General features: G+C 37.0%; 3 protein-coding genes across 5 annotated transcripts; all 3 read left to right on the top strand.

The window, feature by feature from the left end:
• The first annotated feature begins 698 nt into the window (after positions 1-698).
• Positions 699-4,107, top strand: LOC140976889 (trihelix transcription factor ENAP1-like). The gene is made up of 2 exons (XM_073441290.1): positions 699-1,887; positions 3,765-4,107. Exons 1-2 carry the CDS (start codon positions 987-989, stop codon positions 3,776-3,778), a joined length of 915 nt encoding a protein of 304 aa, XP_073297391.1. The 5' UTR covers positions 699-986; the 3' UTR covers positions 3,779-4,107.
• A 372-nt stretch (positions 4,108-4,479) lies between these two features.
• Positions 4,480-7,176, top strand: LOC140976888 (transcription factor bHLH30-like). The gene is made up of 3 exons (XM_073441289.1): positions 4,480-5,102; positions 5,322-5,583; positions 6,521-7,176. Exons 2-3 carry the CDS (start codon positions 5,380-5,382, stop codon positions 6,992-6,994), a joined length of 678 nt encoding a protein of 225 aa, XP_073297390.1. The 5' UTR covers positions 4,480-5,102; positions 5,322-5,379; the 3' UTR covers positions 6,995-7,176.
• Positions 7,177-8,012: 836 nt separating this feature from the next.
• On the top strand, positions 8,013-13,205 carry LOC140976885 (ubiquitin-like modifier-activating enzyme atg7). 3 transcript variants are annotated; one of them, XM_073441284.1, is made up of 15 exons: positions 8,013-8,235; positions 8,320-8,532; positions 9,320-9,537; positions 9,729-9,920; positions 10,009-10,063; positions 10,142-10,236; positions 10,363-10,552; positions 10,657-10,765; positions 10,858-11,002; positions 11,079-11,237; positions 11,325-11,513; positions 11,639-11,839; positions 11,922-12,037; positions 12,171-12,330; positions 12,851-13,205. In XM_073441284.1, exons 2-15 carry the CDS (start codon positions 8,406-8,408, stop codon positions 13,025-13,027), a joined length of 2,133 nt encoding a protein of 710 aa, XP_073297385.1. In that variant the 5' UTR covers positions 8,013-8,235; positions 8,320-8,405; the 3' UTR covers positions 13,028-13,205. The 3 variants fall into 3 exon arrangements, with proteins under 3 accessions (XP_073297385.1, XP_073297386.1, XP_073297387.1); XM_073441285.1 differs by having other exon boundaries at positions 8,013-8,239; XM_073441286.1 differs by having other exon boundaries at positions 8,013-8,249; positions 8,376-8,532.
• Positions 13,206-13,709: the final 504 nt, after the last annotated feature.

Genomic DNA, 13,709 nt, shown 5'->3' with positions numbered 1-13,709 from the left:
TGAAAATTGGTTGTTCAAAATGGTTCTATATATATTAGAATATATAAGAATTTTACAGTAAGTTATGCTAACTATTTGTACAAACATAATCTATAACACAAGTGTATTACCGTATTAGAGTTGATAAATCGAAAGCAATATCAGAATAAGAATATGATATATAAAGTGTGATATCAAAATGGTTAATATTGATCTAACTAAAGATTTTTCAAATTATAGAGAAGTGGTTGGATGTCCTTATTTCTCCCATCTTTTTCGGGTGAGATTCTGTAAAGTTGTGTTTTGATTGATAAATTTGAAAAGATAAATTTCAATAATAATTATAGTGAATTTGACAAAAACTTGTGTGAGACGGTCTCACAGGTCGTATTTTATGAGACATATCTCTTATTTGGGTCATCTTTGAAAAAATATTAATTTTTTGCTAAGAGTATTACTTTTTATTGTGAATATCGGTAAGATTGATCCGTTTCACAGATAAAGATTCGTTAGAGCGTCTCACAAGAGACATACTCAGTGAATTTTTATCAAATTTGAAATTCTTGCATTCCTGAAAATCAAATTTATCTGTCCGAATTCAAATACAACATAACACTTTCATATTATTTATTTATTATAGTTAATATTCAAGGGCTATTTACCAAAATCTATTATATTTGTTTTAATATGACGTCATTTAAAAAGAATTTGAAAGTCGCCTGGCCTGAACCGATAGTCGGTTCGGACGGGCCCGTTTTCTCCCCCGATAATAATGACACAAGCAATCGGTAACCCAAACGCCCAAACCACGACGTCACCAATGACTCGGAAATCGCGTGCCCGTCGATTTCACGCGCTCCCCCCGGCGGTACCCTTATCCTTTCCCCCACATACCCTAATACCCCACGCCTTTCCCCATCCGCCGTTCTCTCGCCGATTCCTTTTCCAACTTCTGCTCCATCTGCCTTTATTCAATTTTCTCTTCCATTGATTTCAGATCTAGATATATGGGCGATCTAACGGAATCGTCAACCCTCCAGACGCCGCCGTCGAGGCAACTGCCGTTCCGGGAGGATTGCTGGTCAGAGGAGGCTACTTGGACTCTGGTTGACGCTTGGGGCCGCCGTTACCTGGAACTCAACCGTGGGAATCTCCGTCAGAAGGATTGGCAAGAGGTGGCTGATGCCGTCAATGCTCGTCACGGTCATACGAAGAAGACTCGTCGCACAGATGTTCAGTGCAAGAACCGGATCGATACACTGAAGAAGATGTATAAGATCGAGAAGACTAAGATCTCTGAATCTAATGGTACGTTGACATCGTCGTGGCCGTTTTACTCTCGTCTCGAGTATTTGGTTGGATCTAATTCTCATAAGCATCAGAATGATAAAGCCACGGCTTTGGCGGTGGTGCCGTTTGGGGCGTCTCAGTATACGCCGCCTACATCCCTGCCATCACCGCCGATGGCCGTTCCGTTGACGTACCGAAAATCACCTTCCTCAGCGATGGTTACTCCGGTGATTTTGCCTCAGAAACGTCCGATGCCGTCGCCACCTGTGGACGAGTTGTATTTTAAGAGGAATTATTCTGTAATGGCTGCTGCTGCGGCTGCAGCGGGTGAAGATGATGGCGAATCAGAAGGGGCTGAAGCGGAGGGGAGCGAGGAAAGGGGTGCGGAGGTGGAAGATGATGGGGAGGATGGGATGGGGAGGTTGGCGAAGGCGATTGAGAGGTTTGGTGAGATTTATGAGAAGGTGGAGGGCATGAAGCAGAGACAGATGGTTGAGTTGGAGAAGCAGAGGATGCAGTTTGCCAAAGATTTGGAGGTTCAGAGGATGCAATTGTTTATGGATACTCAGGTTCAGCTAGAGAAGATCAAGCGGGACAAGAGATCTGGATCTGCTGATGGTATGCATCACAATATCATGTATTCATGTTAACATATCAACTTAATATGCTATATCTCCATTTGATGCAGTATATAGAGAAGGTTCACATTGAAAGGAATTAGTTGATGAATTGTTTGATTTTGTTATTGGGTTGGATATTTTCTTTTGGTTCCTAAATTGGGTTTTTCTTACTGAATTATTTTGCTATTCGCGGTTCTTAAATTAGGGAATATAAGTCTGGTACATGGGACAAACATGTGGCTTGATGGTGGACAATCATAAAAAGACTGAGAAATTTTGAAAAATGACCTTCTTTTTAGAATCTTTAGATCCATGACTTTCATTGTATATTAATTGCGTACTTTGTTTGGTCATATATCTAATCTAAATGTTGAAATATAGAAGTCATGTTTCCAACTGCGTGGCTTCAAGACTGTAGAGGTGCAATGTGAATTTTGAGGGTGATGTGATGTACTGCGGTCTGAAGAACTTTGTTGGCGCCTTTTCTCCTTGGGTATTGATGGATGGACATGTTTTGCTTTTAGTTTTAATAATTTTACTTCTCCATAGAATTGAACAAGAGATCTCTGTGCTTTTCCTTTTTCCTTTTCGATGCTGGCGTAATTTATCTGTGCTGTTTCAAGAACCTCTTGCCGCTCTTGCTTTTTAGTTTATAACATTTTACAATATCTCTGGCATTGGTACTTTTGTCGCAATTGTACAGAATTTCTGTGTATCACTATCTCTTTCATACTTGTACATTATCACTAGTTGAAGTTAAGTACCTCAAGTTTTGTACTTTTATTTAAGAAAAATCCATCCTCTCCGTATGTCATAGAGTAATTGTTTAGTAAATGTTGAACTCATAGAGGACAAACTCTGTGTAAAGAAAAAGTTTCATTGAGTCAGCTGTTATCCTATCATAACATAGCAGGCAATCAGAGGTTGTCGAAGTTCCATTAGTTCTCGTGTAAATACCATCTAAAAGTTTTTGCTAAATTTTGCTGCCTTGGGCACCTTTTGTATTGTTCTTCAGCAAAACCAAAAAAAGTACATAGGGCTGATTATTTAATGGATACTTGATTGAAGTTTCTTCATGCATTTGAAGGATAATGAATAATCTCCACACCCTTCCCAGAAATGTTAAACTAAACTGTTGAATTATGTCAGCTTTCAGAAGTTTTATTACGACTTTGTATCTATACATAGAGTTTGAAATCTATATTTCATTGTTTCAATATATTATTTTCTTCATTGCCTACTATGTATGTTTAACGAGTAACTACAACTACAAAATAATCTTCATACAAGTCGAATATTCTTCTGGTACCTGACAGAGAACTAGGTGGTTATCAGATCTAATCAGAATTGACTTTCGTTACTTATTATAAAAAAACTGTTTTGGCATTTGGTCCTTTTGTTATCGGAAAACTGAAGTATCTTTTGTTCTGTCCTTGACATATTATCTAATTTTTTCAGCTCTTGGTATCCTTTAAAGAAAAAGGATCCTGGCAGATCCTTGTACCTTATCCTTGTACCTTACTTAATATTTTCTTGGTAAATGATATGATATTGATGTCCCAAACATTTTCCCCCCATCAGCTACATTGACTAAAGAATGCCTTAAAGTTATTTATGATATCCAGTTTTTATTAAAAGTTGATGACGCCTCATGTTGGAGCTGTAAGAGTTGGTTACAAGGAATTGCTACATTGCTTTTTGGGGTTTATTCAGCCTTCATCTATGCACTGTAGATTTAACGGTAGTAAATGTACTAGACATCCGCTTGGGCAGGTGGTGCTGTGAACTTGCTCTTTTATTTTTGTTGTAGTCTTAATCTTATCATGCAGCTTGTCTTCATATTCCTTTTCGTAAAGTTTCCTTTACATGCTGCAGATCTTTATAGCTAGCCATGGAGAAGGGACCTGAGAGGCATCCCTTTTAGGAATAAGGAACATTAATGGGTTTGCCATTCGACATTTACTCGTTCCTTTCAATAGCTGAGGAAAGTGCGAGACTTGGAATGGACTTGGTATCCGACCAAATTTATCTCGGAAGATAACTTCTTTATTTGTCTTTATCTTGTAACTGCTGAGTGAGTGATTTGGTTTTAGTCTTAGGTTTCATCTTTGATGTTTGTTCTATGCCATATGTTTTTAACTTGTAACTCTTATTAAAATGGTAACACATTGGTTCAGGCATTTACTCCCTCTCATTACTTAGTATCGGATTCCCTGGATGTCTGTTTGTGGTGTATTTTCTAGTTTGTTTTCTTCATTAATTTTACCACGTGTTTTTGGAGAATAAATAATGAGATATCCATACACAAACTTCTCCATGGAGATACATGCATTTACACTTTTTGGATTTAACTTTTTGGCCGAGGCTAAGTGTTACAAAAGGATATACATTAAACAAGATATGTATTGGTGATTTATAACTCATATGAAATTAAGTTTTTAAATTTGAGACGAAGAGTGACAAAACTGCAGACTTCATATCATATTCATCATCGCAGATACAAATCAACATCGGTTTATCTTATATTGTATATATGTACCTAATATCAGTACAATGATAATTTAGTTTAAGATGAATGCAAAGAATCAACGAACTCTGTAGCGTTGGCGGTTGGTCTTGTTAATAAATTAATGGACGAGTAAGTCAACTTGCTTGCCAGGTTAAAAAGCATTGCCTCAAATAGCACTAGCGCGATTAAGCCCACACCAAATTTCCAACTCGTCCTATAAAGTTTCTTTTCATCGAGAGATTGAACTGGAATCGATTCACGTCGAAAATGCAGGAATTCTACAGGAAAAAGATGTGGATGTTTTCTGACTGATTACTGCGTTGTTATCTTCTTCCCCACTCCATATTGTTGTTCTTCTCTGCCTTAGTCTCCGCACCCCCATTTCAAGAAAATTATGTCCATTCCATTGCCCACCGCGCCCATTTCTTCTATTGCCACTCTGAAGATCCGCTCTAAATTGCTCTCTTTCTGGTTTGCTCTGGCCACTCGCCCTCCTGGCCTTGACCCCTAGATTCTTTGCATTCTTATTGTTTCTGACCGCTCACATACGCTCAGGAATTTTTTTTTTTTTTTTTTTTTTTTACAAAGGCCATTCGTAAGCGTCAGTGGTGTGCAGCTGTGATTTAAGGATAATCGAAATTTAGGTTTCTTTGTACTTGAAGTTCTGGGTTTTAGTTTCACAAGCATCAAACGGCTCTTGATTGGTAACTGAGATTTCTTGTTTTTTGTTTCCTGAAGTACAGATAGTTCTACTGGTGATTTTGCTTTTGCACGAAAAAAGCATTTGTTTTTCTTGCTCGTGCGTTGTGGTCTTTTTTCTTGAAACAAGAGCTAGCAAGTTTGTGTTTCTTGAAGTATAGATCACATTTTTCACCTGCATACTGATCCTTGAGTTACATTTAATAATATTGTAACTGTACCAGGATTTGGATTGTGATTATTTATTGCGGGAAGGCATAAACGTTAAATTAGAGTGGATCAATGCCAGTTGCGCAATCATTGGTGTTGGATGGTGAGAAGGGGGAGTTTGTGAATTCTTTAGGGAGAGTGGCGAAGAGTAATGGAGTTTCTGAGGCAAAATCTATGGCTGCTTTAAAGAACCATAGAGAAGCAGAGAGGAGGAGGAGAGAAAAAATCAACGTGCATCTGGCAACCCTTCGAGGTCTGGTACCTTGCAATGAAAAGGTTGGTTATATTTTTCCCTAGCAAAAATCATGTAGAATTATTTGTCTGCCATTCTTTTTCAACATTAGTTAGTAATTTTGAGATACTTTGTAACATTCCATTTTTCAGTGTGTTTTCTGGTGTTGCATGTCACATAATTTAACAGGCGTGTATACTGCAGCTCTGACTCTCTTAGTAGATATTGCATTGACTTTGGTGGCAAATTGGTAAAAATAAGATTATTCCAGAAAGCCAAAACTCTTGTAATTGTGAGATTTGTTTGTACTATAAGCTAGAATCTATGTTTTTATATGAGTGATGTGAATTATTTTATGGTTCAATTGCTATCACATCTTGTCATGGTTGTAAAATTTGACTTTATGAAATAGGGTAAGTGATATTATGAGATTCAAATGGAGAAGACAAGCTGGTTGTTTAATTTGTGATCTGGTCATCATGAATTCGAGTTGGTCATTTGTCCATCTTTGAGTTATGTCTAATTTGACTTTATTATTGTACTGACATCAGCTTAGGCATTAAGTTGGGATGTTAAAGAAATTGGCATTGTTTAGTGACTAGTGTTTATGTTTTTGCTGAACTTTGGAACTATTTCTTGAATTTGTGGTCGTACAGAAAATAAAATATTCATTTGTATAGCAAGTCAAAAGAAATACTTGAGTTGAAAATGATAAATGTAAAGAAAAATGAACAGTCTAAATGATGATTTAAAGGTCTACTTCCCCATAATTTGAGATCCAACTTCTTGACTTGAGTGAAATCTTCAGTTTCAGTAGAATCAGAAGATAAAATCCAAATTTTTATCACTGCAACTATCCAAGTTAGATGTTTATTCCTGTAATTTTCCTCATCAATGGCTTTCCAACAAGTTTTCTCTTTATGTTCATGGGCGAGTTACAATTTCGAAAACTCTAAGCTTTATATGTAAGTACTTTGACAGATGGATAAAGCCGCTCTACTAGCTCAAGTAATCAACCAAGTGAAACAGTTGAAGAAAACTGCAACAGAAGCCAGCGAAGGCTTACACCTACCAATGGACACGAATGAAGTAAACATTGAGAAACTTGAGGGAAGTGACGGTTCATTCTTGCTGAGAACTTCTCTTTGCTGTGAGTACAGGCCTGATCTCCTGTCTGATTTAAGAAAGGCTATCAAGATTCTTCCTTTCCATTTAACAAAATGTGAGATTTCAACCTTGGGAGGCCGTGTAAAGGCCGTATTCTTGCTCGATATTACCAAAGAAAGTGCTGCCAACAGTGCTGAAAATCTAGAACTCATGACGAATTCAGTTCGTTCAACTTTGAGTAGCATTCTTGACAAGGTCTCAGCCTTGGCAGAATACGAGCAACAGTTGGTATTTCCTCAGAAGAGGCGAAGGGTTTCTTACTTGGATTCTTCGTGCTCTTCTTCATGAGAGGCTCTCGTGTTATCGATGGTCGATGCTGTCGAATGCATCATAGTAGCCACACACTGGCTTGATAATGCTGTGAAAGATCGAACAGACTTTTCATATTTCTAGACTTGGACATGTATAAATAATATAATCCTGGTAAAGAATAAATAAAGTTGGTGTTTCTTGGTTGAGGATTTACGGAATTCTCGGCTTCATATACAAGTACAACATACAGACACAGTAGAATCTCCTAATATCCCCAAGGGAAAAAATTGGTATTGCTATTTAAAGTTGTGCCGTAGGTAGTTTTTTCAAATAGAAAAATATACTTTATACCCCACTTTAAATTTTCCAGACCCAAAAAGCCCAAGCCAATGTTTAATTTTAATCCTTAGAAATAATTTTTCATTTTTCAAAAAAGAACAATATATTCATATTTTAATATATTGTCCAAGCATGTTTGTAATTTTAGAGAATTATTAATTTATGATATTATTGAAATTATTATTTTAGCACAATGAATCAAGTCCGTAACAAAAAATATTATTTTAGAGATATTATTAATTTATCAAATATTAATTATAAAAAAATTTACCCTATATTAATATTATATTGAATTAGTATGGGATCAGGGTGAGACAACCAAGATGTTTAATAAAAGAAAAAAATTTGTGTGAGACGTTGTCACATGTTGTATTTTGTGAGAGATATCTCTTATTTAGGTCATCAATGAAAAAATATTACTTTGTATGCTAAGAGTATTAATTTTATTGTGAATATCGGTATGATTAACTCGTCTCAAAGATAAAGATTCGTGAGATCTCACAAGAGACCTACTCTTAATAAAATGTTTTTCAATAAAAAAATATTTGGCTAAAAAGTCCAAATTCTTTATAAAATAGGAAAGTATAGATATACATACTCGTAGTGTTTGAAAAATAAATAATTATATAATAAAAATATTTTGTCTTATACATTAAATATTAAATTGAAATTAATAAAAAAAGTTGTTTTTGTAATAAAAATGTAGTGCATACTCTACTCGACGGCGATTCCAGTATTAATAATTGCTTGAAATAGGATTAGCGATGACTTCGTTACGTTTATGTCGTTGAATTCGATTCCCATCGTCGATCGATTTCTTCTTAAACTACATAGGAATCGCGTCCATCAGTGGCTGAATGCGTGCTGAAATTATCGTAATCCGTGGTGATTTTTGGAGTAACTCGAAATTGGTGAACATCCGTTGATTTTCTTCAAAGGCAGGCAAAAACTCGTGAATTTATACTTGTACTAAGGGGGTTGATTTATGTGTCTAATTTTTATGTTCCATTCTGATCTATGAGCAACTTGGATTGGAGAGATAGATGTTTCTTTTAACTTAAAATACATGAATTAAAAGAAGAGGGATCTGTATTGCGGCCTGCCTTGTATGGACGATCAGGGTATTCTTCAATTTGCACCCTTGCAAAGTGCTGTGGACGAGGGTTTTTGGCACCGATTTTCGTCCCTGAAACTCAACAAGCTTGGGATTGAGGAGTCTCCCATTCCCATAACTGGTCTGCTCTCTCTGCATTTATGCTGAATTAAATCTAGTTCTTATATTTTTAATGCCTTCCAAGATAATATTTGAGTGGTGGACATCGAAAATTTCCTGAAATTCCTAGCTTACTGCTGATGTTAGCCTGCCTTGCAAATTGGTATAAGTTTCTTGTACAGAAATTCCATTTCATTTGTGCGTTTTTTGACTTTGAGCTGAAAAATCAGATAAAGTAAAACCATGAGTTTGAAGAGAGCAGAAATGGGTATGACTAAAGCATATGAAGTGCTGTATGTTTTCTGGAACCAGATTTTTTTTTAATTTGTGATAATATAATAATACTCAAATATCGAGATTACTAGTTATTGTAGTTTGAGAATATATGGTAAAGGTAGCAGCAGTATAGTTTAATTATGAGGATGCAAAAGCAGCAAAGCTGATGTTTCAGCGCATCTGTTCCAATAATTGTTTCCGTGCTTGGCGATGATAAATCATATACATTCTTGCCGGGATGTTAATGTATAAGAGAAATCCAATTGCTTTTCTTGTGAGTGAGGAATTTTTCCTGCTGTTGCTGCTTTTATAAATGCCACCTAACTGGCCTATCCCAAGTTTTAAAATAGGCAATGCTGAAATCAGAATGAAGATGGAGAGCTAGCAATTAAATAGTCACTGCACTGGATTTAGTTTTTTCTTTACGAACTTACTCATTTATGTTCCCATTATTTATTTAGTATTAAGAAATACGACGATAGCTATTGATTATGCTTGATTACTGAGGATCGTTTCTTCTTGCCTCACGACAGGTTTTGTCTCACCCTGCTCACATCGTCAAGTGTCAAATCATGTAACTCTTCTTTCTGAATCATTACCTCTGGAATCTAGTGAAGACTTGCTTACTACAGCAATAAGTCGTGGGAACAGAAATAGGTGTCCTGTACCTGGCCTTCTTTACAATACAAACACATTGGAGGGATTCAAGGCACTGGACAAACAAAGCCTGCTTAGGGCGGAAGCAAAAAAGGTATGCTTTTAATCCATTAGAGTTTATGCCACTCATCTTATAAGTTCTACTGCGTTAATCATTTGCCATTGTGAAATGCTTTTTAATTCCATATAGAATTAGCATACTAATGTAACCTGATGAAATCATGAAATCTGACGTCGATTGTCGAACATGAATATCTTCTGACATTTCTTTTTGTTAACTGTCAGATCTGGGAGGACATCCATTCAGGAAAGGCGAAGCAGGATATGAGATTGCTTTTGAGATTCCTTGTTATTTCTTTTGCCGACTTGAAAAAATGGACCTTTCACTACTGGTTTGCTTTCCCAGCTCTTATTCTTGATCCTCCAGCTACCGTGGTTGACTTGAAGCCATCTTCTCAGTGGTTTAGTGCGGAAGAGGTGCCTTGGTTATTATTAATTTTGACTTGTTTTTGCTAGCTCCTTGAGCTGTCACTTCTGATTTTAAGGATATTATTTGTTTTTGAAGGCCGAATCCCTGGTATCTGCATGCAATGATTGGCGTAACGAGCACTCTACAACAGGTAGAATGTCGCCTGGGATTGTGGGGCTTGGTTATACTTCTGTTGCATTTGGATCATAATTTGTTGAGTCTCTTGCAGATGTTCCATTCTTCCTGTTATCTATTGCTCCAAATTCAACTGTGACTATTAAACATATGGCAGACTTTGAAGCCTGCCAAATGGATGACCACAAGGTTTGCATTGTACAACATGATTTACAGTAAACGCATACTGCTATTGCTATAGTTGAATGGAACAATAGAAATTCACCGATCAAGGTTGATGATACTCTAGTTCGCTAACTAGCTTGTTCTCTGCAGATTCTATTTGGATTTTATGACCCTTGTAACCTTCCAAATAACCCTGGCTGGCCTCTTCGAAACTTTTTGCTATTCATTCATGTGAGATGGGGCCTTGAGAAGGTTTGGTTTTTATGCTACCGTGAAAGTCGTGGTTTTGCAGATTTAGAGTTGTCCCTGGTGGGTGAAGCAATAATCTCGAGGTCACAAGGTAGATCAACCAGAGTAGTGTAACAGATCTCTTCATAAAATTTTGTTCTCTAATTTTAGCAGTCATGGTGTTTACCTGTGCTCGCGTTAAATACATGTACTTAGTATCAAGAAATCATCTAAGTATGCCAAATGTTGTTGGATGGGAGCATAACAACAAAGGAAAAAAGGCTTCAAGGTGTATCAGCCTTGCCCAGACGATGGATCCAAACAGGTATGTTGCTTGAACCATCACTCAAAAATAAGGAATTGTAATTCGTAGCATTTTGATATGCTTCTCACTACCTTTTTCTATAATTTTGACAGATTAGCCATTGCTGCTGCAGATTTGAACTTGAAGCTAATGAGATGGCGTGCATTGCCTTCCTTAAATCTCAATGTTTTGTCTGCAACAAGGTGCCTCCTTCTTGGTGCAGGTACACTTGGATGCCAGACCGCTCGAATGCTAATGGTAGGCTTTTGAGAGTCATTGGTAAAGTTTTTAACATATGATTAGTAATTTTTTTTTCCTTTTGGCCATTTTGCAGGCGTGGGGTGTCAGGAAAATTACGCTGGTTGACAGTGGCAAAGTGGCGATGTCTAACCCACTGCGGCAGTCTCTGTATACCTTGAATGACTGTTTGAATGGTGGTGAATTTAAGGCAGTCGCAGCAGCTAAAAGTCTGAGTGCTATATTTCCAGCAGTGGTCCGTAGTATATTTTTGGAAGCAGTTTAAAATTTGATGTTTTCAACTAGGTAAACATTCCTTTATCCATGGGTTATTGTGTCTTAGGAAGCTGAAGCTGTTGTGATGTCTATCCCAATGCCCGGTCATCCTGTACACAGTCAAGAAGAGATTAGTGCGCTTGAAGGCTGCAGACAGTTATATGATTTAATTGATTCTCATGATGCGATCTTTTTGTTAACTGATACCAGGGAAAGTAGATGGCTTCCAAGTCTTTTTTGTGCCAGTGCCAACAAGGTTGATATTCTTGGTCTTTCTCTTTACTTTAGTTGAAATTTTTTTGTTTGCTCTGTTTCCCTGGTTATATCTTGTAGCAGTTGACTCTTCTATATCAAATTTCAAACTTTTTGTATTGCCTGCAGATCGCAATTACTGCTGCTCTAGGGTTTGATAGCTTTCTAGTTATGCGACATGGAGGTGGTTTTGTGAGCTCTTCTCATAGCGTAACAGCTGAAGCATTGAGCGATTCATCTGTCGAAGTCGGAAAAGTCTCCCTTACTGACAAAAGTAGGGGTCCAAGATTGGGTTGTTACTTTTGCAATGATGTTGTCGCTCCAGTTGATGTAATATATCAAAAGTGCTGGCCAATTATTTATTTTTGCAGTTGCTGAAATTACAGTATTGATTTGTGTGGCTTTTCTGCAGTCGACCTCCAATCGTACCTTGGATCAACAATGCACTGTTACACGTCCAGGCCTTGCTCCTATTGCATCATCACTTGCAGTTGAAATTCTTGTTGGAATTCTGCATCATCCTTATGGGTAAGTTACTAGACGTGTTGTCATTTTCTATTAAATTTAGGTGTAAATATTAAAGGTTGAGTAGCTGAATTTGTTCATTTCATTCTTGTGCTGCTTTTCTTTATGTTACAATGTATAACTGTCACTTGTGCAGGATGCTTGCCAAAGCTGAATTTGCAAACTCAACTGATGCTGGAAGCACTAATCAACCTCTTGGTATTTTACCCCATCAAATTCGAGGCTCACTCTCACAGTTCTCCCAGATGACACTAGTGGGTCATGCCTCAACTAGTTGCACAGCTTGTAGCTTGACGGTAAGATGTGCATGCATATAGAAATTGGTGGTGGAACTTTTGTTTGGCTAGCTACACATCCTCCCCACACATTGGTTGTGTGAGGAAAGAGTAGATATTTTTTCTAGTCTTTGTTTGGCTCCCACTAACCAACATTGACTAGAGCATTTCAGGTTAGTTGTCTGTTTCCTAGGTCTACTAGGCTAGGAGTGGATTTTACGAGTCTTTCTGTGTCCCACCCACCCACACACACTCTTGTATACTCCAAACGGAAATGAATCCTTTTAAGTTATGCTCCTACTCTCCTCTTTCTGATGTTCGTCCACTTTGATTCTTTCACCCTCTTCTTGTTTTTTTTTTTTTTTTTTTTTTTTTTTTTTTTTTGGGTTACGATCCTTGTTCTAGTTTTACGTTTGGATATTTCAATTCCATTGTTACAACATAGCCTTGAAAAATAAAAGTCATGCAACTGCATGGTAGTTGCGGAGCTGCAGTGCTGTTTGGATTTGAATCAATAATATTTTATATGCATGTATTTCAGGTGGTATCAGAATATCAAAAGCGGGGTTTAGATTTCATTCTTGAAGCCATCAACCATCCTATGTACCTAGAGGATCTAACTGGCTTGACCGAGCTGAAGAAATCTGCTTCCTCATTTGAAGTTGACTGGGACGACGAGATTGACAACGAAGTTGACGACGATTGTATTGAAATCTAACTCGTACATCTTTTGATTTGGCATATTACCTTCTATTTTTTTTCGTTTCAGTAAGTCAATGTATATTAACCGTAAGAAGGTTATCTTATTCTTGGCAATCTTTTAACTGGCCCAACTGATAGATGTCTTTGTGAATTATTCGTATGCTAGAATAAAAGTTAACCACGCATTTCAAGTATTTTGTTAAATCATATCCCACGTTTCAATCAACGTCGCATGCCACATAATAGGTTTAGATCAATGTTTAATTGGATGTATGTTCAATTTAAATCCATATTGGTTAGATGTTGACTCATGCCATGAAAGAATATACGTCAGACATCGTGTAAATTATGCGGCACTTGCAACCAAGTCTATATGATGATCTGCAATGCATATAGCCGTAAATTCATCGTTGAAGCGAGAGCAAATAAGCTATATTGAGCCGAACATGTGTGGTCTATCTAATTTTTTTAAACCCAAATATGAGACGTTCGATATGGAGCGAGAGTATTATATTCATCAATCACAAAAACTCTTGTGAGACAGTCTCATGGATCAATTTCGTTAGTCGAATATCTTATTTGGGTCATCCATGAAAAAATATTATTTTTTATGCTAAGAGTATTAATTTTTATTGTGAATAGCGGTAGGATTGACTCGACTCTCAGATAAAATTCGTGAGACCGTCTCACAAGAAACA

Source organism: Primulina huaijiensis, chromosome 5 (assembly GCF_012295235.1).
Source record: "Primulina huaijiensis isolate GDHJ02 chromosome 5, ASM1229523v2, whole genome shotgun sequence".
Taxonomy (NCBI): domain Eukaryota; kingdom Viridiplantae; phylum Streptophyta; class Magnoliopsida; order Lamiales; family Gesneriaceae; genus Primulina; species Primulina huaijiensis.
The sequence above is the reverse complement of the archived record's forward strand: the minus strand, read 5'-3'. Positions and strand labels throughout refer to the sequence as shown.

Bases quoted from the DNA above. Each gene is read 5' to 3' on its own strand.
- LOC140976888 (XM_073441289.1), top strand. From the start codon at position 5,380: ATGCCAGTTGCGCAATCATTGGTGTTGGATGGTGAGAAGGGGGAGTTT. The intron at 5,584-6,520 runs GTTGGTTATATT...GTACTTTGACAG, and splicing joins TGGTACCTTGCAATGAAAAG to ATGGATAAAGCCGCTCTACT.
- LOC140976885 (XM_073441284.1), top strand. From the start codon at position 8,406: ATGGACGATCAGGGTATTCTTCAATTTGCACCCTTGCAAAGTGCTGTG. The intron at 10,553-10,656 runs GTAGATCAACCA...ACATGTACTTAG, and splicing joins AATAATCTCGAGGTCACAAG to TATCAAGAAATCATCTAAGT. The intron at 11,514-11,638 runs GTTGATATTCTT...TATTGCCTGCAG, and splicing joins TTTGTGCCAGTGCCAACAAG to ATCGCAATTACTGCTGCTCT.
- LOC140976889 (XM_073441290.1), top strand. From the start codon at position 987: ATGGGCGATCTAACGGAATCGTCAACCCTCCAGACGCCGCCGTCGAGG.